Source organism: Podarcis tiliguerta, assembly GCF_965153285.1.
Source record: "Podarcis tiliguerta genome assembly, chromosome: 12".
In the NCBI taxonomy this organism is placed as follows: Eukaryota; Metazoa; Chordata; class Lepidosauria; order Squamata; family Lacertidae; genus Podarcis; species Podarcis tiliguerta.
Window position 1 is genome coordinate 55,660,987 of NC_139545.1, and position 25,802 is coordinate 55,686,788.

Sequence of the window (25,802 nt, forward strand, 5' to 3'; positions counted from 1 at the left end):
CTCAGCAACTGGGGCGGGGGGAGAATTTGGGAACCCCTAGTATAGAAGATTTCAGGCCTCCAGTGCCAGTAGCACCAGCACCAGATTTCGTGGATCCCTGTCCATCTGTGCCTTCAATAGTGTGTACCAAAGGTAAGAAGATTATAGGATGCTGCGGCCGAAACTTCCTGCGATTGCACAAATTTTAGTGCCCTTTGTCTCCTAACTGGGGGCCACATTTCTCGATCTGCCATGTCGGCCATTCTTTCTCTTCCATGTGTTGGGTGGGGGGGTCTTCCTTTGTTCTATCCATCCTTAAGACAAGATTTTGGAGTCTGCGGTGCTCCGGGTGATGCTAGCTTGCAATTCCCACCACCCCATACCATCTAGGGGGGCGCCCACCTGGGAACGTCTGACTTGATGAACTGCTGTATTAACACGATGGACATGTATGTATCACTGGTCTAAACCACCGAGCCTCTTGGGCTTGCCGATCGGAAGGTCAGCAGTTTGAACCCCTGCGATGGGGTGAGCTCCCGTTGCTCTGTCCCAGCTCCTGCCAACCTAGCAGTTTGAAAGCACACCAGTGCAAGTAGATAAATAGGTACCACTGCGGCGGGAAGGTAAACAGCGTTTCCGTGCGCTCTGGTTTCCGTCACAGTGTCCCATTGCTCCAGAAGCGGTTTAGTCCTGCTGGCCACATGACCCGAAAAGCTGTCTGCGGACAAACGCCGGCTCCCTCGGCCTGAAACGAGATGAGCACTGCAACCCCATAATCGCCTTTGACTGGACTTAACCATCCAGGGGTCGTTTATCTTTTTACCTTTTTTTTTTTTAAAGATATTTATTGAAGTTTCAACATATTGCAAAATTAAAAAAAAGAAAAAGAAAATACAAAATAAAAACAATTAAAAACAAATCAGTCTTTCCACATCTTATCTTTCATTTGCTTGTTTCCCTGACCTCCTCACACCTCCCTTTCTTGTATTCCAGTTCAGTTGGTTAATTCAGCAAAACCTTTCCCTCTTTAATTTTATCTTAATCTTTTATCTTAATATATTATAGCTTTAGATTATCACCCGTTAACAATCCATTTTTACATGTTCCTTAACATTGCTGCTAAAAAACCCCACTTAACTTCAATCCAGCATCATTCTAACATTCATTAATTTTACAGTGTTTCTGTAAATAGTCTTTAAATTTCTTCCAATCTTCTTCCACTGACTCTTCTCCCTGGTCTTATCTTTTTACCTTTTACGTACACGGATATATCTAGAGACTCGGACAACAGAGGGCAGCCATGACACCCACATTGCTTTCCTCGAGTTCTTGTGATTTCGTGCACAACCCTGCCTTCTTTCCATTTCCCTCGACACCTTTCTGTATGTTGTAAGCCTCTTAATATTCTTCTTCTGTGTCCTGCAGGTCTGCGGAGTCCTGGAGGTGATCCACAGCCTCCTGAAAAGCTCCCCATCCCAGGAGCAGATTTACACGTTCCTCTTCGAGCCGGGGAACGTGGAGATCTTCTTCTCGCTACTCGTCCAGCGGAAGTTCTCGGACGAAGTACGGGAGAGGATCTTCAAGGTGAGAGAGCTGTTGGGGGGGGGGCCTTCCTGGGGCTCGCGGGCTCCGGGTCTCTCGCCGGACTCTGATGGGGTTGGGGTTTCAGGTCCAGATGGGCCCAACCCCGCGGACTGTCGTGGGCAGAAATTGCACCAATCAGAGGCGCGCCTTGGTTTTTGAACATTTTGGAAGTGAAACGGACTTTTGGAATGGTTTACGTTTGGCGCTTTTGTTGTTGCTATTTGTTTTGCCCTTTTGTTTTTGAGGATTTTTCGGTTAATTTGTTTTTGTGATGGTGTGGAACCCAAGGGCAACTAAAATGGTCAAAGGCCTGGAAACGATGCCTTATGAGGAACGGCTAAGGGAGCTGGGCATGTTTAGCCTGGAGAAGAGGAGGTTAAGGGGTGAGATGATAGCCATGTTCAAATATATAAAAGGATGTCACATAGAGGAGGGAGAAAGGTTGTTTTCTGCTGCTCCAGAGAAGCGGACATGGAGCAATGGATCCAAACTACAAGAAAGAAGATTCCACCTAAACATTAGGAAGAACTTCCTGACAGTAAGAGCTGTTTGACAGTGGAATTTGCTGCCAAGGAGTGTGGTGGAGTCTCCTTCTTTGGAGGTCTTTAAGCAGAGGCTTGACAACCATATGTCAGGAGTGCTCTGATGGCGTTTCCTGCTTGGCAGGGGGTTGGACTCGATGGCCCTTGTGGTCTCTTCCAACTCTAGGATTCTATGATTCTATGATTCCAAGGCCTAGTTCGCAGCGGGAGGCTGTCTGGTGGGGTTTGTGCGTGAGATTCACAAACACTGAGGGCAAGGGGAACAGCCATTTCTGGAGACCCGAATCTCTTCCCCGTGCAATTTCACTGAAATAGCGACAGAGTTTCTCTATTGCCTTCGTTATATACCTGTAGGCACCGGGTGAAAACAGTCAGGTGGGCAGCTAATTATTATTATTATTATTATTATTATTATTATTATTATTATTATTATCTAATGCTTATTGGATGGATTTCCCCCCTAAATTGAGTTTTGATTTTATTGTTATTCACGTTTTATACCATATTTTAGGCTGGTTTTTTGTAGCATCAATTAAGTGTTTTAAATTTGTTAGCCGCCCTGAGCCCGGTTTTCTGAGCCGGGAAGGGCGGGGTATAAATAAAAATCATTATTATTATTATTATTTATTAAAGCCAGGCCTTGGGCTGATTGGTAACTTATATCTTTTTAAATGTGTTTGTAAAGGGTGGTGTTTTTGTGGGAATGTTGTGGATAGTAGGAAAGGATATATTGATTAAATATTATCCTTCCTCACTCAAGCTAGTGAGCTGGTAGCAGAGCACATTCCCTTGCGCATTGCTAGAAGCATGTTGATGGATTTGTTAGAATCGTATAAGTTGAGGAATCCAGTCCGGCTTGTCCAGAATGGATCAGTTCTCTCTTAAAAACAATAATGACATGACAGTCTTCTTTTGAAAGTAATGATAAAGTTTACAGTAGAACCTCTACTTATGACCGCCTCTACTTGGGCCCGATCCAAGTTGCAATCGTGTCAAACCCGTAAATACAGTGGTACCTCGGGTTGCAGACGCTTCAGGTTACATACGCTTCAGGTTACAGACTCCGCTAACCCAGAAATATTACCTCGGGTTAAGAACTTTGCTACAGGATGAGAACAGAAATTGTGCTCCAGCGGCGTGGCGGCAGCAGGAGGCCCCATTAGCTAAAGTGGTGCTTCAGGTTAAGAACAGTTTCAGGTTAAGAACGGACCTCCGGAACGAATTAAGTTCTTAACCCGAGGTACCACTGTACCAGGTTTGCCGCGATTCACACGCGCGCAGAATCTGCTTCTGCCGTTTGCGCATGCGCAGAAGCACACCGCTGCCAAATGCGCCTGCGCACAATGGCACTTCTTCTAATGACCCAAATCGACTTACGGACGAACGGACCTCCGGAACTGATTATGTCCGAAAGTGGAGATTTCACTGTACTTGCATTCAGTTCACAGTAGTGTCCCGAAGGCAGGCTTTATCTTGTAGTTACAGTTGTAGAGAAAAAGAAGTCTGAGCTATGTCTTCTACTTTGCTGCTTCCATCCTCTGTAAGGATGAGCCACATGCTGCTGGCTAAGAGCCCAGGGAAGAGTCCAAAAGGAAAAATGCAATAATAATAATAATAATAATAATAATTTATTTATTATTTATACCCCACCCACCTCGCTGGGTCTCCCCAGCCACTCTGGGCAGCTTCCAACAAAACACTAAAATACAATAACCTATTAAACATTAAAAGCTTCCCTAAACAGGGCTGCCTTCAGTTGTCTTCTAAAAGTCTGGTAGTTGTTGCTCTCTTTGACATCTGGTGGGAGGGCATTCCACAGGGAGGGTGCCACCACCAAGAAGGCCCTCTGCCTGTAACCTCACTTCTCGCAGCGAGGGAACCGCCAGAAGGCCCTCGGCACTGGACCTCAGTGTCCGGGCAGAACGATGGGGGTGGAAAAGAGGAAGGTGGCTGCATGGCTAGCCCTTTTATTGGGTCAACTAGGGTCAAGCCCATCTACCTGGCCACATACAGGAGGAAGAGGCTCCAGAGCAGGTAAGACAGGAAGTCCTGTCTGTCTGGAGCAACATTCTCCTGTGTGTCCACTCTAGGAAAACAGGAAATGTTGTATTTGACTGCTTCCATAATGATACATCCCACAGTTATTTGGGGGGGAGGGTTCCCATTCTCACGGGATGCTAGCTTCCTCATTCTTTCTCCACACAGATCCTCTACAAAATGCTGAAATATGAGAAGATGAACGAACGGAGCAAGCAGCGACTGAAGCTGAAGGACGTTGGCTTCCTGGGCTTCATCTCGTACCTGAACGACATTCCGGTTTCCATGCTGATCCGGTACCTTTGGGAGCAAGTGATTGGGCCAGGTAAGGCCCAAGGAGGGATGTGGGTGGCGCTGTGGGTTAACCCACAGAGCCTAGGACTTGCTGATCAGAAGGTCAGTGGTTCGAATCCCCACTACGGGGTGAGCTCCCGTTGCTCGGTCCCAGCTCCTGCCAACCTAGCAATTCAAAAGCACGTCAAAGTGCAAGTAGATAAATAGGTACCACTCCGGCGGGAAGGTAAACAGCATTTCCGTGTGCTGCTCTGGTTCGCCAGAAGCGGCTTAGTCATGCTGGACACATGACCCGGAAGCTGCACGCTGGCTCCCTTGGCCAATAAAGTGAGATGAGCGCCGCAACCCTGGAGTCGGTCACGACTGGACCTAATGGTCAAGGGTCCCTTTACCTTTAAGGCCCAAGGAAGGCGGTTCAGAAACTTCACCTGGTGCAAAATTCAGCGGCCAGGTTGCCCACCGTTTAAGGATATTGCACCAATCCCGGTCTGCCAATTAGTTTCCAAGCCGTGCTGCTTTTGATGTATAAAGCCTTAAACAGCTCAGGACCTGACAGCTAAAGATATGCAATGACGGCGCCAGGCAGGCCTCCCTGGGGAGAGCAGCCCGCAAGCAGGGAGCCACTACAGAAAAGGCCCTGTTCTCATGTTGCCGCCCTTTGGACCTCTCGTGGAAGAAACACATCCTTTGAGAGTCACTGCCCTAGATAATCCCAGTGTGCGTCCCCAAGGGGGCAGTCCTTCCCACTTTGGGAACCCTTGAGACTAGGACCCGGGAGAGACCAGGGTTCGAATCCCCACTTGGCCATGAGGCTCCCTGCGTGATCTAGGGCCCATCGCTCACTTTCGGTCTCACCTACCTCACAGGGTTGTTGTGAGGATAAAATGGGGGGGGGGGGGAGAAACCACTGAGCACCCTGCTGTTTCCTTTTGCTCCAACCAAGACTGTGTTCTGCTGCCTTGCTTTCTCCCCAGACACCCCGAACTACAAAGATTTGTTGGCCGTGATCTACCTCTCACACCGGGCAGAGCTGACCGTCAGGCTGGACATCTGCAGAGAGGTGAGGGGGTGGAGCCAGGATCTTAGCAGCTCCCGAGATGCTTCATCTGGGCAGGGCGAAACAGCCCAGTGCACACGAAAAGCATGCAAAGGAGCCTTGCGCAGAGTCAGGCCATTGGGCCTTTGGAGCCAGTAGACTCTGCTCTGACTGGCAGCTGCTGTGCAGGGTCTTAGGCAAAGAACTGCCAGTGGGAGATGCCAACCTTTAGAGTTGACAGGGACCCCAAGGGGACATCCAGCTCTCTCCCACCATTTCCAGTTTGGATTGAGCTGTTTCTTTCCCTGCACTGCGCATTAGTGCGTAAGTGCGCGCAGGGAGGACGGGACAACACCTGCGATCAGAAGCATTGCTGCTTCCAACTAGGCAGAGCACAGCCGTCATGGCTAATAGAAATCGATAGCCCTCTCCTCCCCGAATCCGTCTGATGCTCTTTAAAGCAGGATGGCGAGAAGCACAGCTGTGACGCTATCGCCAAACTCCTTCACGGATGCATTCGCACCAGGCAGAAATCTCAATGCACAACCCCCCGCTCACACCAGGACTGGCCCTGGGATGTTTCGGGTGGCAACCTCTGTCGCGAATTCTTCGCTGCGCTTTAGCAGAAATGCTCAGAGTTCCACATTCTTCAGTGCAGTATATTTATTGTGAGCTATATATGCAAATGGAGATGGACGAGGTGGTTGGACAGTGTTCTCGAAGCTACCAGCATGAGTTTGACCAAATTGCGGGAGGCAGTGGAAGACAGGAGTGCCTGGCGTGCTCTGGTCCAGGGGGTCACGAAGAGTCGGACACGCCTAAACGACAAAACAATATATACAAATGAGGGACGTGGGTGGCGCTGTGGGTTAAACCACAGAGCCTAGGCCTTGCCGATCAGAAGGTTGGCGGTTCGAATCCCCACGACGGGGTGAGCTCCCGTTGCTCAGTCCCTGCTCCTCCCCACCTAGCAGTTCGAAAGCACGTCAAAGTGCAGGTAGATAAATAGGTACCACTCTGGCGGGAAGGTAAACGGCGTTTCCGTGCGCTGCTCTGGTTCGCCAGAAGCGGCTTAGTCATGCTGGCCACATGACCCGGAAGCTGTATGCCGGCTCCCTCGGCCAATAAAGTGAGATGAGCGCTGCAACCCCAAAGTTGGCCACGACTGGACTTAACAATCAGGGATCCCTGTACCTTTATATATACAAATATCTACAGGCTATAATGAATGAGCAGTTCATACAGTCAAACAGAGTACCTGGCTGCACCTTAAGGCAAATAGGTACTTCCGGGTCGCTGTGGGACGCAACCTGAAAAGATTTAACCTGAAGCAAACGTAAAAAGAGGTATGACTGTATTTTGGGCAGATAGCATTCATTTGAGGCCAAATCTGCTGCCCCTTGTGGATCCTACCACCCAAGGTGGTCATCTCATGGGTGGACCGACCCTGTTTCTCCCTCTCCCTCCCTCTCTCTGTCACACACACACTCAGCAACCACCTACTTATGCCCACCCAGTTGTGCCATCTTTGGTCAAGCTCAACATCCGCAACAGCTGCCAGCTCGCTTGTCCTGTCCTGGGTGCCAACAACGGCTCCCCTTTTTCTCTTCCAGCTCTTCCGCCTGATCTACAAGCCGCAAGACCCGGCCAAGCAGACGGTCAGGCAGCTGGCCAAACTGGCCGGCTGGCAGGACACCCTCACCAAGCTCTACGTCAAGGAGTCCTACGAGTCACGCCAGCACAGCCTGTCGGGCTCAGCCAACGGCGGAGGCAGCCTGGACTTCCCCAAGGCCTCGGACCAGCCAGGCGCAGAGGCCGGGAAGGAGCCCTCCGGCTCCGCTCCCCCTTCGGCCTCCGACCTCCAGGATCTGGACGTCTTCCTCCCACTGGGCTTCGAGGCCTCGGACCCGGAGCTGTCGGAAGGCTTTTCGGACCACTCAGTCTCGCCCACCAGCAGCCAGAGGGGCAAGGCTTTCCCGACGTACGGCTTCAAGTCGTTCGACTCCTCCGACCTGGCCAGCCGCTCCTCCTCTTCCAACACCATCGACGCTCCCGGGGCCACGGAGGCCCCCCAAGCGGGGGACACGCTCCCGGCCGACAGGGTCTACCACCCGCTCTCTCCCTTCTCCATGTCTCCCTTCGATCTCGGCCTTGATTTGGGTAGCACCAGCTCGGCCGCCACAGCCGAGAGCGGAGACCAGACGCCCGTGAGCCTGCCGGGAACCCCGTCGCCACTGGAGAACTTCAAGCCCTTCCCGGGGACGCGGGTAAGGAAGAGCTCCAGCCTCTCTAACGTGCTGGATGACACCAGTTACCAGGAGACCTTGCCCAGTGACAGCATCTCCAACACCAGCAACCCTCAGGTGAGCCTCTTTCCTCTCCATCTTCCTGCGTGAGGTGTTGAGACAGGTGTGCAAACTCCGAAATCTCCACCTCGTTGGCTATTTGCAGTTTAGTTGCGCTGCAGAAAGCTTGCTGGGGAGACCACGCATTGCAAGAAACTCAAAAACACCGCATTTTTCGCTCTGTAAGATGCACCAGACCACAAGACGCACCTAGTTGTTGTTTTTTAAATAATATTTATTAGAAGTTTTATAATTACAGAAAGAAAGTATGAGAGAGAGAAAAAGCAATAAAATTTTTTAACAAACAATACATCAAAAATAGAAAGAAAAAACAGTACATCAAAACAACAAGAAAAAAGAAAAAACATTTAAAAACACATCCAAATTCCATATCTTTATCTTTCATTTACTTGTTTCCTCGACTTCCTCACACCTCCCTTTTTTTTGTATTCTAGTTCAAATTAGCTAATTCAGCAAATCCTTTCCCTCTTTCTAAATTTTTTGTTCTATATTATATCTTAACACAATCTAACTTTAAATTTTTCACCTTAGCCCATTAACAATCAGTTTTTGCTTAATTCTTTATAACATTTCTGCTAAAACCATATAACTTCATTCCAGTATTCTTCTAACATTCATAAGACGCACCTAGTTTTTGGAGGAGGGAAACAAGAAAAAAAATATTCTGAATCTCAGAAGCCAGAACAGCAAGAGGGATCGCTGTGCAGTGAAAGCAGCAATCCCTCTTGCTGTTCTGGCTTCTGGGATAGCTGCGCAGCCTGCATTCGCTCCATAAGACGCACAAACATTTCCCCTTACTTTTTAGGAGGGGAAAAGTGAGTCTTATAGAGCAAAAAATACGGTAACTTTAACAAGGTTTTAATAACAAAAACTCCTTTTACACTAAAGGTAAAGGTAAAGGTACCCCTGCCCGTACGGGCCAGTCGTGACCGACTCTGGGGTTGCGCGCCCATCACGCTTAAGAGGCCGGGAGCCAGCGCTGTCCAGAGACACTTCCCGGCCACATGGCCAGCGTGACGAAGCTGCTCCGGCGAACCGGCACCAGCGCAGCACACGGAAACGCCATTTACCTTCCCGCTATAAAGCGGTACCTATTTATCTACTTGCACTTAGGGGTGCTTTCGAACTGCTAGGTGGGCAGGAGCTGGGACCGAACGACGGGAGCTCACCCCGCCGCGGGGATTCGAACCGCTGACCATACTATCGGCAAGTCCTAGGTGCTCAGGTTTTACCCACAGCGCCACCCGCGTCCCGGGGACACTAAACATATCAACAGGCAAGACCCATCCACCAGGGTACTGAGAGAGCTAGGTGCTGCTCTTTATATACTATACCCAATTGCTGACACAGCTTAATTAACACAACTTAGCAGCACCTGCTATACTGTTTTACAGCTATAAAACTGGGTCTCGTTATTTGCTCTGGCCCTTAAAGACATACACTTCTTGTGGAACAATAATGAACCTTCACATTTAAAGAGACCATTCAACATACCTAAGCATGCTCTCTTTCTAGGACATTGTTATGTGCCGGCGTGGTTGCTCGAGACCGATCAGGCAAGACTCCCACCGGTCTTTTCCTGGCTTTATTATCTGTGCAAAAACATTTACAGTGCAGAGAGTCTCAAGTCCGTGTCTGCTCAGTCGCTGGCAGAATCTGGGAGTGGGTGGTCCTTGAACTTTCCCCAGCATAACAGTCTTTTGACCCCCATCGTTCTCCTCCCCTCTCTGCACGTAAAGCGACTGCACAGAGAGGGTGTTGGCAAAGGGGGACTTGCCTCTCCCCCTCTTTGCTCAGGCCCGGGGTTGCGGCTCTCACTAGCATCTTCTGAATCCTGCGCCCCTTCTCCGCTGGAGGCGGGGCTTCCCTCCTCGCCGGAGGAAGAGCTGCTTCGCACGATCTTCGGAGGCTCCCTGTAACCCAACCGCCGTTCCACCTCTCGCCTCTGAGCTGATGGCAGTTCCCTGACAGACATCTTAGCCAACCGGGTGCTCTCCAGTGAGACAGAGAGAGACTGTGTGGTGTAGAGTGCCAGACTAGGAGCTGGGAGACCAGGGTTCAAATCTCCACTCAACCTTAGATTTGTTAAGTCGCAAGGGACCCTGCGGATCCTCTGGTCCAGGGGTCAGCAAGGTTTACCTAGCCTGGGCCAGTTATAGTAATAATAATAATAATAATAATAATAATAATAATAATAATAATTTATTATTTGTACCCCGCCCATCTGGCTGGGTTTCCCCAGCCACTCTGGGCGGCTTCCAACAAAGATGAAAAATACACTAAAATGTCACATATTAAAAACTTCCCTGAACAGGGCTGCCTTCAGATGTCTTCTGAATGTCAGGTAGTTGTTTATCGCTTTGACATCTGATGGGAGGGCGTTCCACAGGGCGGGCGCCACCACCGAGAAGGCCCTCTGCCTGGTTCCCTGTAACTTGGCCTCTCGCAGTGAGGGAACCGCCAGAAGGAAGTTCACTTCCGTGGAGATCACTCCGTCAGCCGGATCACATCTGCACAGACGGCACCACTTTCCCCGTGCGTAATTGCACAAGCATGGACCGCTCACCATTTTCTCTAAATCGAGAAGTCTCTGTCACAGAGCTGGACTCCTTGGCAGGTTTTGAATAAACATTCACAAACTCTTTATTGGTAACATACCCATAGACATATTGATTATCTTTACAACTCTTTGGGTTAAACCACAGAGCCTAGGACTTGCCGATCAGAAGGTCGGCGGTTCGAATCCCCACGACGGGCTAAGCTCCCGTTGCTCAGTCCGTACTCCTGCCAAACTAGCAGTTCGAAAGCACATCAAAGTGCAAGTAGATAAATAGGTACCGCTCTGGCGGGAAGGTAAACGGCGTTTCCGTGCGCTGCTCTGGTTCGCCAGAAGTGGCTTAGTCATGCTGGCCACATGACCCGGAAGCTGTACGCCTGCTCCCTTGGCCAGTAAAGTGAGATGAGCGCTGCAACCCCAGAGTCAGCCACGACTGGACCTAATGGTCAGGGGTCCCTTTACCTTTACAACTTTATAACATGCAGAGAATAGTATGTGCTGAGAAACCAGAGAGAGGAGCTGAGGGAATTCTGGAGGGTGGGTTCTTCTTTTTAGGGGAGGGGGGAGGGAAAAAATGGGGGAATGAGGATGATGTGTTTTTGATAAATTGTTATGTTGAAATTCTTAATTTAAAAATATTATAAATAAATAAATAAATTTTATTTGTATCCCGCTCTCCCCAGCCCAAAGCCAGGCTCAGAGCGGCTAACATCATATAAATAAGACAATAATAATAATAATACAATATACAATATGCAAATAAAATAACTTTCAACATTCATTAAAACAATATAGAATAATATTAAATATCAGCATTTCAAAATTAAACAGAAATCCACTCAACAGTTACAATAAGTAATTTCTAGACTCCAAACAATAAAACAACAGCAAACCACAGTGCACAACGTAATAATAAATAATAGTCTCTGTCACAGAAATACCTGGAAGGAATTAGCAGTTTTGGAAACAACCCAACCTTCCTTAAAATTTGCTTCACACCCCCAGAGTGGAATATAGTGGTATTCTTTCTAGGCAGTCTTAAGCTACTTCAATGTTTATGTTGTTTTGGCTTTATTGTAATGCTTCAGTAGCTAATGAAGCACAAAAGAAAGCAAAATCTGTTTCTACAAATACTCAACCATGAAAATTCTGTTTTTTAACTCTCTGCCTGTACCGCTTTTTAAACTGATGAATGGCACACAGGCTGAAAGCTATTTTAATATGTAGAAAATCCTCTTTTCAAAACTTGAGTATTAATCAGGGTAGTAGTAGTAGTAGTAGTAGTAATAATAATAATAATAATAATAATAATAATAATTTATTATTTATACCCTGCCCATCTGGGTGGGTTTCCCCAGCCACTCTGGGCGGCTTCCAACAGAATATTAAAATACAATACAGTGGTACCTCGGGTTAAGTACTTAATTCGTTCCAGAGGTCCATTCTTAACCTGAAACTGTTCTTAACCTGAAGCACCACTTTAGCTAATGGGGCCTCCCGCTGCCACCGCGCCGCCGGAGCCCGATTTGTGTTCGCATCCTGAAACAAAGTTCTTAACCTGAAGCACTATTTCTGGGTTAGCGAAGTCTGTAACCTGAAGCGTATGTAACCTGAGGTACCACTGTAGTCTATTAAACATTAAAAGCTTCCCTAAACATACTTACAGATACTGTATGTGTCTTGGATGCCTGATCCTAAATACAATTATCTAAAACTAAGCTAGCATTAGAAAATTCAGAAAGTGTAATTCTGTTTCTGGGAGTCTCTGAATCCCTGGAATCGAAATTTGGGTAGGACCACCGTCAGACCAATGTTAGTGTTGCTTTAGAAGTCAAAATACCAAACCATCTGTTTCTAGCATAATAAAAAACACACGGCTTCTTTGTAATACGAAGTGCAGGTGAGTTAAATGAGATTCATCCTTCTCTTGCAAGAATATATTATTTCTCTGGCGCTAGAATTGCTTTAATTTGAATCTTTGCATTCTTTTCTTTGCACAAAGGTGAGCAGCAAAGACTGATCAGTAATGTGACAAAATAACTCCTCCCACCAATAAAAAATTAAAAATAAATTGCGAAGTCTCAAATGCGGCAGCTTTTTCTCGCAGGGGAGTCTCTCCACCCCTTCAATCCCATTGGCTGCTCTTTTCTGAACCTTTCCCAAGCCTGCAAGATTCCTTTTTGGTGTGAGCTCACCTGTTGCTTCCTTCCTTCCTCCGCAGCAGACGCCCGAGGAAGAACTGTGCAACCTGCTCACCAACATCATCTTCTCGGTCACCTGGCGAGGGGTGGAGGGCTGGGACGACGCGGCCTGGAAAGAGCGCGGGCAGGTCTTCTCGGTCCTCACCAAGCTGGGCTCGGCCTGCGAGTTGGTGCGCCAGCCGGACGAGATCAAGCGCAGGTAAGGCCTGGCATTTTGAGGTGGGCAGAGTGTCGCCAGTGGAGCCGAGCCAGGGTTAAGACTTTTGCTGACTGCCCTGCACTGAACCCAGAAATTTCTCCCTTTGGAAGAAAGTATGCATTCTGTTTTCTAAAAGTCAGGTGGTCTTTATTTCCTTGACGTCTTCTGGGAGGGCGTTACACAGGGCGGGTGCCACCACCAAGAAGGCCCTCTGCCTGGTTTACTGTAACCACACTTCTCGCAGGGAGGGAACCGCCAAAAGGCCCGGGCTGAATGATGGGAGTGGAGACGCTCCTTCAGGTATCCTGGATCAAGGTAGTTTAGGGATTTAAAGGTCAGCACCAACACTTTGAATTGTGCTCGGAAATGTACTGGGAGCCAGTACAGGTCTTTCAATACCAGTGTTATATGGTCTCAGTGGCCGCTCACAGTCACCAGTCTAGCTGCCGCATTCTGAGTTAGTTGTAGTTTCTGGATCACCTTCAAAGATAGCCCCACATATTATTATTATTGTTGTTGTTGTTGTTGTTGTTGTTGTTTTATTTATACCTCACCCATCTAGCTGTGTTTCCCCAGCCACTCTGGGCGTCTTCCAGCAAAATAATAAAATACAGTAATTCATCAAATATTAAAAGCTTCCCTAAACAGGCCTGCCTTCAGATGTCTTCTAAAAGTCAGATGGTTGTTTATTTCCTTGACATCTGATGAGAGGGCGTTCCACAGGGCGGGTGCCACCACCGAGAAGGCCCTCTGCCTGCTTCCCTGTAGCTTTGCTTCTCGCAGTGAGGGAACCGCCAGAAGGCCCTCGGTGCTTAACCTCAGTGTCCGGGAGAACGATGGGGGTGGGGACGCTCCTTCAGGTATACTGGACCGAGGCCGTTTAGGGCTTTCAAGGTCAGCACTGCCTCACCTCTCTTTCTCTCCCAGCCTCCTGGAGATGATGATGGAGTCGGCGCTGACAGACATCAAAGAGGCCACCCCCGCCATGCTGCCCAGCCTCACGCAGAACGCTCTCAAGCTGCTTCGGCTCCTCCAGGACTTCCTGTTCTCCGAGGGCCACAGCAACCAGGCCTTGTGGAGCGAGAAGGTTGGTGGAAGCTTTCTAGCTGGATGTTGTTGCTGTTGTTGTTTAGTCGTTCAGTCGTGTCCGACTCTTCGTGACCCCATGGATCAGAGCATGCCAGGCACTCCTGTCTTCCACTGCCTCCCGCAGTTTGGTCAAACTCACGTTGGCCACTTCGAGAACACTGTCCCACCATCTCGTCCTCTGTTGTCCCCTTCTCCTTGTGCCCTCCATCTTTCCCAACATCAGGGTCTTTTCCAGTGAGTCTTCTCTTCTCATGAGGTGGCCAAAGTATTGGAGCCTCAGCTTCAGGATCTGTCCTTCCAGTGAGCACTCAGGGCTGATTTCCTTAAGAATGGAGAGGTTTGATCTTCTTGCAGTCCATGGGACTCTCAAGAGTCTCCTCCAGCACCATAATTCAAAAGCATCCATTCTTTGGCGATCAGCCTTCTTGATGGTCCAGCTCTCACTTCCATACATCACTACTGGGAAAACCATAGCTTGTACTATACGGACCTTTGTTGGCAAGTCTAGCTGGATGCAGGGGCCTAAATGATCAGGTCTCCTCCTTCTCTGCAATGGCAACACGGATCTGTGGCTGCTCCAAGTCTCTCATTGCTTGGGGAAAACCCTGGAGAGACAGGGGGGACCTTCAGTCTCTGCAACGGCTTCATAGGAGCAGGACCAACCGGAGATGGTTTGCTGTGCTCATTAGGCCTGATAGATCATGCTTTGTCTAATAAAGAGTTAACTCCGGCTTGCTCGGTGTGATTTCCTGCGTGCTCAGTCTTGACACTAGGTGGCTTTCTGAATTCTCCACCTCCAGGGAGCGTAAGAGGTCGGTGTGGCGATCACACAGGGCCCCCGGACGTTTCACCGTCTATTGATCCCTGTGCCACCACTTTATTTCTTGCCGCTGCCACCCAGGCCCTACCTGGGACAATACTGAGTCCAGTCAGGGTTAAACTGGAACATAAACTTCTGTTTATTTATTGCAGTTTAACGAGCGTGTGGTTATCTGAAGGACCAGGTGCGCAGCCTGGGAGTCATTTTGGACTCACAGCTGTCCATTGAGGCGCAGGTTGATTCTGTGTCCTGGGCGGCTGTCTACCAGCTCCACCTGGTACGCAAGCTGAGACCCTACCTGCCCACAGACTGTCTCGCCAGAGTGGTGCATGCTCTGGTCATCTCCCGCTTGGACTACTGCAATGCACTCTAAGTGGGGCTACCTTTGAAGGTGACCCAGAAACTGCAATTAATCCAGAATGCGGCAGCTAGACTGGTGACTGGGAGTGGCCACCGGGACCACATAACACTGGTCCTGAGAGATCTGCATTGGCTCCCAGTACGTTTCCGAGCACAATTCAAAGTGTTGGTGCTGACCTTGAAAGCCCTAAACGGCCTCTGTCCTGTATGCCTGAAGGAGCGTCTCCACCCCCATCGTTCAGCCCAGACGCTGAGATCCAGCGCCGAGGGCTTTCTGGTGGTTCCCTCAATGCGAGAAGTGAGGTTACAGGGAACCAGATAGAGGGCCTTCTCGGTAGTGGCGCCTGCCCTGTGGAACACCCTCCCACCAGATGTGAAGGAAATAAGCAGCTATCTTATCTTTAAAAGACATCTGAAGGCTTTTCAGGGAAGTTTTTAATATTTAATGCTGTATTGCTTTTAACACTTGATTGGAAGCCGCCCAGAGTAGCTGGGGAAACTCAGCCAGATGGGTGGGGTATAAATAATAAATTATTATTATTATTATTATTATTATTATTAGTCAATTACAATCATGGGATGCCTATCCAGACCTATAACTTCCGCTACCTGCTCTCGCTCACTAAACCACCTCTCAGATATTTACTCGTCTTCCTAGCCCCTAACTGTTCCTGACTCAACTTATTTCCCTACACTAACTCAACCTCCCCACAGACTCTATCCCAATTCACTCCCACTCCAACCAGCCACCTAACTCCCAACGAACTCCTCCCAGAGCTGGTTTTATAGTCCCTCTGACTCCACCCCCTGGGTCCTGATTGGGTAACCTGTTTAACTATTTCACCTCCAGCACTCTCATATGTTAACGTCACAGTCGGCCGTCCTTGCATCTTCACATTCCGCTTCTCTCCTTCCTGGCTCCAGGTTTATGAGGGGGTCAACAGCCTGTTGGACAAACTGGGCGTCTGGCACCACTTGGCCAACGGCACCTCCGACTTGAAGGAGATGGCGCAGATCGGCTTGCGGGTGCTCATCGGATATATCTCACTGGAGGACTTACAGGTAAGTTGTCCAGCTAACTTGGTGGGGCCTATCCGCCTCCTTCCAGTTCCTGGCGATTCCGGGCTGCTTTTGCAACATGTGCCAAAGATCTCCCCCAGGTTTGCTATGTTTTTTTCTTTTTTAAAAAATAAAAAATTAATTAATTTTCCAATTTTATAACAAACATATCAACAAATAAGAAAAACCAAAAAACAGACAAACAATCATTTACCCTTCTGAAATAATCCCACTTTTGTTATCATTGTTAAATGACTTCCTCGAATCCTCCTGAGTTTCCATATAAATCATTGTAGCAGTTTCCCAAAACTTATTTTCACATAAAGTTACTAGATCAATTATCATCTTTCTTTCTTTTCATTTTGACTCTTATCCATAATGCTCTACAATATTACATATTTAAATCCTAGGCCCATCTGTTACAAGTACCGTATTTTTCGCCCCATAGGACGCACCGGCCCATAGGACGCACCAAGTTTTTTGGGGGGGAAATAAAGAAAAAACATTATTCCCCCCCCCCAGGCGCTTGTGGGGCCGGCAGCCTCCAAAGCACATCGGGAGACAGCGGGATGGCGGCGTTCCGCCTCCCCGCTGTCCCCCGAGCTTGTGGGGCTGGCGGTGAGGCTCTCCTGAAGCCTGGAGAGCGAGAGGGGTCGGTGCGCACTGCATTTGCCCCATAGGACGCACACACATTTCCCCTTCATTTTTGGAGGGGGAAAAGTGTGTCCTATAGGGCAAACAATACGGTAAATTCAATGAATGAATGAATGGCTGATGCTTCTGTTCCTTCCCAGTTGCAATCCATGGCCTACGTGAAGCTCCACAGCCTCCTGCAAACGGCCTCAGCCCCCAAGAAGGAGGAGGCCTGCTACGTCCTGGGCAAGCTGGAGACCCCCCTGCGCCACTCGCTGCACACCAAGTCGGAGACCTTCTCCTGGCTGGTGCCCATCATCCGCACTTTGATGGACAAGTGCTACGACACCCTGCGGTTGCAGCACTTCCTCCCCTCCCTGCCCCCCACCAACGGCAGCCCCACTTTCTACGAAGACTTCCAGGAGTTTTGCACCACCCCAGAATGGACCACCTTCATCGAGAAGCACGTAAGTCATGTTCAAATATATAAAAGGATGTCACCTAGAGGAGGGAGAAAGGTTGTTTTCTGCTGCTCCAGAGAAGCGGACACGGAGCAATGGATCCAAACTACAAGAAAGAAGATTCCACCTAAACATTAGGAAGAACTTCCTGACAGGAAGAGCTGTTTGACAGTGGAATTTGCTGCCAAGGAGTGTGGTGGAGTCTCCTTCTTTGGAGGTCTTTAAGCAGAGGCTTGACAACCATATGTCAGGAGTGCTCTGATGGTGTTTCCTGCTTGGTAGGGGGTTGGACTCAATGGCCCTTGTGGTCTCTTCCAACTCTAGGATTCTATGATTCTAAGTAATTGACTTCCATCGCTTACGCCACACTTCCTATATACCGTATTTTTCGCTCTATAGGATGCACCCAACCATAGGACACACCTTGTTTTAGAGGGGGAGAACAAGGGAAAAAAATTCTTCCCTCTCTGCTCAGCGTCCCGTCAGCGAAGCGGCAGGAGAAACAGAGCCCCTTCCATTTCTCCTCCTGCTTGGCTGAGGGGGCGCTGCGCAGCTCTCCCTCTCTGCTGAAGCCAGGAGAGTCTTGCTCTCCCGGCTTCAGCAAAAGGAACCCAAAGCCTCCGGAGCGCAGCGCGAGTTCCCGCTGCGCTCCAGTGTCTTCAGGCGGCTGTCCCTGAAGCCTGGAGAGTGAGAGGGGTCGGTGCGCACCGACCCCTCTCCCTCTCCAGGCTTCAGCGAAAGCAACACGAAGCCTCTGGAGTGCGGAGGGAGCGCTCCCACTGCGCTTCGGAGGCTTCGCATTGCTATCGCTGAAGCCAAGGAGCCTGCATTCGCTCCATAGGACACACATACGTTTCCCCTTAATTTTTGGAGGGGGAAAAGTTTGTCCTCTGTGTTCCCCAACCTTGGGCCTCCAGCTGTTTTTGGACTACAACTCCCATCATCCCTCGCTAGCAAGACCAGGGGTCAAGGATGATGGGAATTGTCCCATTGGATGTAGAGGGGGTTTTTTAATTAAAAAAGGGCTCTTGATGAATCTTCCCCGGTGGGGTCTCCTCCACAGGTGCAGCCCACCATGGCCCAGTTTGAAGTGGACACGTTTGCCAAGAGTCACGACCACATGTCGAACTTCTGGAACTCCTGTTACGATGCCTTGATGAGCAGCTCCCAGACGAGGGAGAAGGAGAAAGCAGAGAGCAGGCGGAGATTCCAGGTAGGCAGCGACGGGCAGGTACCCTGCGTTACAACTCCCACAGCTGGGTTGAAATTGAAATACTTTATTGTCACTTGTACAGCTTGTATACAGTGAGATTACACGAGCACCCCCCACTCAGCTCTCTTAGTCTTAATTCCCCTTGTTTACTGACGCACACCCACCAAACCCGAAAGTCAGTTGCCCTGTTGTTATCTTTTCATTCAGCAGCCTAACTGTCCATGGATAGAAGCTGTTCTTTACCCTGTTGGCGCGACTAATCGTGCTTCTATATCTTTTGCCTGAGGGCAGGAGATCAAGAAAGTGCCAGGCAGGGTGTGAATAATCAGCTGAGCTGATAAAAAGGTAGTTGAAAAAATATATACAGTGGTACCTGTGGATGCAAATGGGATCCGTTCCGGAGCCCCGTTCGCATCCTGAAGCGAACAGAAGATGCATCTGTGCGTGGGCGGGTCGCGTTTCGTCGCTTCCGCGCATGCGCGTGATGTTATTTTGAGCGTCTGTGCATGCGCGAGCTGTGAAACCCGGAAATGACGCGTTCTGTTACTTCCGGGTCACCGAGGAGCACAACCTGAAAATATTTAAGCTGAAGCGTATTCATCCCGAAGTGTGACTGTATGAACAAAGCTGTATTCGGTGGATGAAAGCGTATGGTGTTTGACATGAATGAGAATCCCAGACCCAGGGACAAAAAATTACCAATTGTTAATATCGAGAAGAGGGACTAAGATGTGGAGATATGCTCCAAAGATTCAGGCTGTGGGGAGCCCCAAGAAATTAGTAAATACAATTTGGACTATAATTTGATCTTTTTTATTTTAGTTTTTTATTTTTCTAATTGGAGTACAGTGGTGCCTCGCAAGACGAAATTAATTCGTTCTGCGAGTCTCTTCGTCTAGCGGTTTTTTCGTCTTGCGAAGCAACCCTATTAGTGGATTAGCGCTATTAGCGGTTTAGCGGCTATTAGCAGCTATTAGCGGCTATTAAAGGTTTAAGGGATTAGCGGATTAGCTGCTAAAAGGCTATTAGTGGTTTAGCGGCTTAGAAAAAGGGGGTGGGGAGCGGAAAAAAATCTCAAGACTCGCAAGACATTTTCGTCTTGCGAAGCAAGCCCATAGGGAAATTCGTCCTGCGAAGCGCATCGAAAAACGGAAAACCCTTTCGTCTAGCGGGTTTTCCGTCTTGCGAGGCATTCGTCTTGCGGGGCACCACTGTATTATGATTGGATATTTAATTGGATGTCTTTTATTGGAAAACCAATAAAAATGATTTTAAAGAAACAACAAAACTAGCGGTTGCACCCTAGGTGAGCTTGAAAATATCCCGGCATCAGTTGATAGTTTCTCTCTCACTTTCTGCTTCCATGGCTGAACCGCGCCTTTCTCTTGCTCCACCTGCAGCAGGGACCCCCTTTCAGCCGAGGGGACCCCTGCCACATTCCCCTTCCCTTCATCACCCTCTTGCCCTTTTCTCCCCCTCTCCCTCCCCTTGGTTTCCCCCTTTTGCCAGGAGTTGATCTTGGAGCCGGTGATGAAGAAGGCCAAGCACGAGAACATCCGCCACACCAATATGCTGAAGCAACTCAACAACCACCAGAACACCGTCCTGAAGCAATGGAAGGCCTTGAGGAGACTGCTCACCTCCCAGCGCTCTGCCTGGGCCGATCGGTAGGGCTCTTCTCATTCCTCCGCTGGTCTCCAGCCGCCTTGGCCGGCAGCCGGACAGGGCAGGTGACCTTAGAAAAGCTGTGCTTCTGCGTAAGCTATTGAGGTTGAATCCTGACAAGGCAGAAGTACTGTTTTGGGGGGACAGGAGGCGGGCAGGTGTGGAGGACTCCCTGGTCTTGCATGGGGCAACTGTGCCCCTGAAGGACCTGGTGCGCAGCCTGGGAGTCATTCTGGACTCTCAGCTGTCCATGGAGGTGCAGGTCAATTCTGTGTCCAGGGCAGCTGTTTATCAGTTCCATCTGGTACGCAGGATGAGACCCTCCGTGCCCGCAAACTGTCTCGCCAGAGTGGTGCATGCTCTGGTTGTCTCCTGCTTGGACTACTGCAATGCGCTCTATGTGGGGCTACCTTTGAAGGTGACCCAGAAACTGCAGCTAATCCAGGCTTTGCTTTGGATGCAATTGCTTCCGGCCCCGGGATCTCTGCTTTGGAGAACATTTTATTTTATTTTATTTTTAATGGATTGGACTGCTGGCGATGGGGAAGACCCAGCGAGCAGCCTTGGCCAACCAGGGGTGGATGGGAATTGTAGTCCAAAGCACCGGGGGTGGGGCGGGGAGCTAAGTTGGTGAAGGCTGCCGGAGAGCCGTTGCTAGGCTAGACTGGCTGTTCTGATTTACCTAGATAGGCTTCCTCTGGCAAAAAGTAGCTATTTATGACTCTAGATTTGAAGGAAGCTTTTAGTAGTACCTTTGGTTGTCAAACGCCCTGGAACTCGCCCTGGAAGAGACCACAAGGGCCATCGAGTCCAACCCCCTGCCAAGCAGGAAACACCATCAGAGCACTCCTGACATATGGTTGTCAAGCCTCTGCTTAAAGACCTCCAAAGAAGGAGACTCCACCACACTCCTTGGCAGCAAATTCCACTGTCAAACAGCTCTTACTGTCAGGAAGTTCTTTCTAATGTTTAGGTGGAATCTTCTTTCTTGTAGTTTGGATCCATTGTTCCGTGTCCGCTTCTCTGGAGCAGCAGAAAACAACCTTTCTCCCTCCTCTAGGTGACATCCTTTTATATATTTGAACATGGCTATCATATCACCCCTTAACCTCCTCTTCTCCAGGCTAAACATGCCCAGTTCCCTTAGCCGTTCCTCATAAGGCATCGTTTCCAGGCCTTTGACCATTTTGGTTGCCCTCCTCTGGACACGTTCCAGTTTGTCAGTGTCCTTCTTGAACTGTGGTGCCCAGAACTGGACACAGTACTCCAGGTGAGGTCTGACCAGAGCAGAATACAGTGGCACTATTACTTCCCTTGATCTAGATGCTATACTCCTATTGATGCAGCCCAGAATTGCATTGGCTTTTTTAGCTGCCGCGTCACACTGTTGGCTCATGTCAAGTTTGTGGTCAACCAAGACTCCTAGATCCTTTTCACATGTACTGACACACTCTCTCTCTCTCTCTCTCTCTCTCTCCAGAAATCCTCCTGAGATCCACTGGAAGTTGTCATGCGCCGAGACCTACTCTCGAATGAGGCTTAAGTTGGTACCCAACTACAACTTTGACCGTCACACGGAGGCCAGCGCTCTGCGTGACAATCAGGGTGAGGAGGAGCCTCCCTGGGAGTATAAACAGGCAGCTTTGGGTGACGGCCCATCGCGCGGCCCCGTTTCTGTGAGCCAGCATCGGTGTGGCTGACTAGGGACCAGGGTTCTAATGCCCACTCGCTCGTGAAGCTCCCTGGCTGACCTTGGGCCGGGCGTCGGTGCTCAGTCTTGCCTACCTTTATCTTTGCGGGATAAATATGGGGAGGAGAGCCCCAGACCTCTGCCTTGACCTTGGGGGAAAGGTGCAATAGAAATGCCGCAGTGAAAAATCATCCTCTTCCTGCATTGGACTAGCAGTTTTGCTTTTTCCCAATGCAAATTTACAACAAAAATTACAAACATTGAATCCAAAATAAAACAGTACAAACAAGAAGGGGAAAAAAGACACAAGAGAAAAAAAGCACAAACAAAAAGCAAAAACACAAATAAAACCATATCACCATTCTAATTATTACGTACATATACACATATTGACTTCCTTCCTTTGTTCTAAGATCTCGAAATTTTTACTCTTTCTAAATTGTTGTGCCTAATGTAGATTAGTAGACTTGCCGATCGAAAGGTCGGCGGTTCGAATCCCCGCGGCAGGGTGCGAGCCCATTGTTCAGTCCCAGCGCCTGCCAACCTAGCAGTTCGAAAGCACCCCCGGGGGCAAGTAGATAAATAGGGACCGCTTACTAGCGGGAAGGTAAACGGCGTTCCGTGTGCGGCTCTGGCTCGCCAGAGCAGCGATGTCACGCTGGCCACATGACCCGGAAGTGTCTCCGGACAGCGCTGGCCCCCGGCCTCTTGAGTGAGATGGGAGCACAACCCTAGAGTCTGTCAAGAATGGCCCGTACGGGCAGGGGTACCTTTACCTTTACCTTTTTAATGTAGATTACCTCTATCTTTATACTTTTTGCACCATTTTTCTCTTTCTTTAACCCTGCAAAGCTTCATTCGTTACATAAGGTAAAGGGACCCCTGACCATTAGGTCCAGTCATGGCCGACTCTGGGGTTGCGGCGCTCATCTCGCTTTACTGGCCGAGGGAGCCGGCGTACCGCTTCCAGGTCATGTGGCCAGCATGACTAAGCCGCTTCTGGCGAACCAGAGCAGCGCACGGAAACGCCATTTACCTTTCCGCTAGAGTGGTACCTATTTATCTACTTGCACTTTGACATGTGTTTGAACGGCTAGGTGGGCAGGAGCAGGGACTGAGCAACGGGAGCTCACCCCGTCGCGGGGATTTGAACCACCGACCTTCTGATCAGCAAGTCCTAGGCTCTGTGGTTTAACCCACAGCGCCACCCATGTCCCTTCATTCGTTACATACCAATATGCTTACTCCAGAACAATGTTTTTTCATATACTCTTTAGCACATCCCCATTCTTTTAATAATTTTTGGTCTGGTAAGACGCACAGCATTCATAAGGGGACAATCGGTCCATCTCTGCAGTTCTGTGACTCTTAGCATTTGTTAATTGTCCCTCGGGCATTCAACCCCCTGTCCCAGTGCAGCTGTGATCCCAGCATTCATTTCCTCCACCTTCCAGGGGCCGATTATTTGCACAACCCAGCAGAGCCAATCCCCTTAGCCGTCGCCAAGGAGGCAAAGGTCAGCGAGATGCAGGATGACCAGCTGGCGGAAGAAGACCTCTCCTTCCTGGATAACCTGTAAGTTCTCTTCCGGGCAACCGTGTGATAGATCGAATCCAATGTGGGGTTCGCGCTGCGCAGAGTTAAACTCTGGAACTCACTTCTGCGGGGGGCACCAAACTGGGTGCCTTTAAAAGAGAGTTAGAAAAATGCAACATGTGCTGCCAATAGAAGTGTTAGGATATTTCCGTTCCACCTTAAAAGGGAGCAGGATGTTTGTGTCACAGCCTGCGCAATTCCTGTTTCACAGGATGTTTCTGTTGTGTCTTTGCTTTCGTTTCTCTCTCTCTCTCTGCCGGAACACCGAAGCAGGCAGTCATGTTTTTCTTTGTTCTGATCAATGCAGAAATAAACTTGTAAATGATGCTCTCCTGAGTGCATCTTTCGCTGTGTGCATATCTGCTGATAAGAGCGTGCACGGCTCTGGAATGTGGCAAGCTATTTCTGAAGCTCGTGTCGCTAATTGCTGATATTGCGTGTCTACGGGAGATCAATGGACGTCCGGAGACGACGTGGAGTCATGATGGACTTTGTCTCCCTGGCAGTATCCCAACAAGTAGTAGTACGACTCATGCAACACGTTGGTGACTGTGCTGGTCCCGGGGGGGAGGTTACCGTGAGGCGTGGTCAGAGTCCGGTCCTGGGTTGAGGGTCTGGAGACTTTCCACCAAGGGCAAAGCGGGGTCCAAAGCAAGAAGCCGGGCGTAATCGGGAAGTCCGGAAAAACAGGTCTGGGTGCTGGCAGAAACAGGTTTCCAATGACGTTGCTCCCGCAGCCTGGGAGTGGGCTGACTGGCTTTTATCTCCCCCGAGGCATAGGGCGGCCCTGGCCCACAGGTGACTCGCCTCTCCTGGCCTGGAGGTGAGCACTCCTCCTGCGAGAACCTAGTTCCCTCTGCCTCTCTGCCCTGAGCCTCTGCAGCTCAGGAGAGGCTGGAGGGTTACTGGACCCAGAGGCAACCTCACCTTCCTCTGACAGGGCGGGGAGAGGAGCACCTGCAGGCAATGGGTCCTCCATCACCTCAGGAGCCAGAGTGAATTCAGCTGGTGTCTGCTCCGGAGGACCCGGCACAGGTGAGGGCCCTTCAGATTCAAGGCCCTGCCCTAGCTCAGCCGGCCCTGGAGGCGGGGACTCCTGTGCAGGCTGGGATTCCTCCGGTTCAGCCTCTGAATCAGATTCCCAGGCCATCAAAGCGACTAATATGAAAACAAAAATTACCAAAATAATTATGCGCTCTTTATCAGTCTTCTGAGAAAAATACAAAACCTTGTGCAAAGCCACAGAGACTTGCGAACTACCCAACCTGAGATGAACTTGTAATGTCTGGTTTCAATGGATTTTTCAAATGCTCAACTTTTCTTTATCTTTTTGAGTAAGTTCATGAAGATACCAACAAAAGGTAAGGTCGGTGTTGTTTACAATACTGAGAGATGCTAGTGAAGTTGTAGATGGATGTTAGTGAAGTTGTGGACAGGGTGCTGGCTTTTCGCACCTGTTTCGCCCTGGCAGTCCAGGTAAGGCTGATGTCTGCCCCCGATAGGCCCTTTTACTGTGGCTTGCAGGTAGCTGCTAGCATCTCTCAGTATTGTGATGAAGGATGGTTAATAAACTTAATAAATAATAATAATACACTGGTAGCTTGGTTCGCAAACGTAATATGTTCCGGAAGTCCATTCCAAAACTAAAGCGTTCCAAAACCAAGGCTCGCTTTTCCATGGAAAGTAATGCAAAATGGATTAATCTGTTCCAGACTTTTAAAAATAACCCCTAAAACAGCAATTGAACATGAATTTCCCTATCTAATGAGACCATGGAATCCATAAAAGGAAAGCAATAAACAATGTACTGCAGTTACACAATCAATCAGTAGCTGAACTGGCTTCCACACAGTCACAAAAAACAAAAGCAAAAGAGCCGCAAAAACAGAAATGCAAAATGCTTAGCAAAAACAGACCGACCTCAGCGTAACACTCAAAACGGAGCACGTTCGGCTTCCGAAATAAGTTTGCAAACCGGAACTCTTACTTCTGAGTTTACAGTGTTTGGGTTCCAGGTTGTTTGAGAACCAAGGCGTTTGAAAACCAAGGTACCACTGTAATAATAACAATCCAGGTGGCCTTCCAACGAGGTATAAAGGAACATCAAGAGTTACCTACCAATCCTTCGTCCGTCCCTTCCAGGGTGGAGCCCAAAGAACAAAGTCAGCGGGAGAAGCTGGTGATCTCTGAGGACTGCGAGCTGATCACCATCGTGGCCGTGATCCCGGGGCGGCTAGAAGTCACCACTCAGCACGTCTACTTTTATGACAGCAGCTGTGAGAAGGATGAGACTGAGGAAGGTAAGGGCAGGGTGTGCGAGGTGTCCTTACTCCCAGGAAGCACTTCCAGCTACCATGATCTAGAGGCCAAAGTTCATGGCCTCTCCAAAACGAAACAGGAATACCTCGGGTTAAGAACTTA

The 25,802-nt window shown here is 49.2% G+C and overlaps 1 protein-coding gene across 5 annotated transcripts in view; it reads left to right on the forward strand.

Moving 5' to 3' along the window:
* NBEAL2 (neurobeachin like 2) overlaps positions 1–25,802 on the forward strand; it is a 209,981-nt gene that overhangs the window by 152,108 nt on the left and 32,071 nt on the right. For all 5 annotated transcript variants that reach the window (XM_083405874.1, XM_083405875.1, XM_083405877.1 and 2 more), the window contains 13 exons: positions 1,405–1,563; positions 4,311–4,467; positions 5,411–5,496; positions 7,086–7,835; positions 12,617–12,795; positions 13,723–13,882; positions 15,989–16,126; positions 16,918–17,223; positions 18,281–18,430; positions 19,940–20,097; positions 21,576–21,700; positions 23,240–23,360; positions 25,524–25,681. In XM_083405874.1, the coding sequence (XP_083262000.1) occupies positions 1,405–1,563; positions 4,311–4,467; positions 5,411–5,496; positions 7,086–7,835; positions 12,617–12,795; positions 13,723–13,882; positions 15,989–16,126; positions 16,918–17,223; positions 18,281–18,430; positions 19,940–20,097; positions 21,576–21,700; positions 23,240–23,360; positions 25,524–25,681 (2,647 nt within the window). The remainder of the gene's footprint in view (positions 1–1,404; positions 1,564–4,310; positions 4,468–5,410; positions 5,497–7,085; positions 7,836–12,616; positions 12,796–13,722; positions 13,883–15,988; positions 16,127–16,917; positions 17,224–18,280; positions 18,431–19,939; positions 20,098–21,575; positions 21,701–23,239; positions 23,361–25,523; positions 25,682–25,802) is intronic.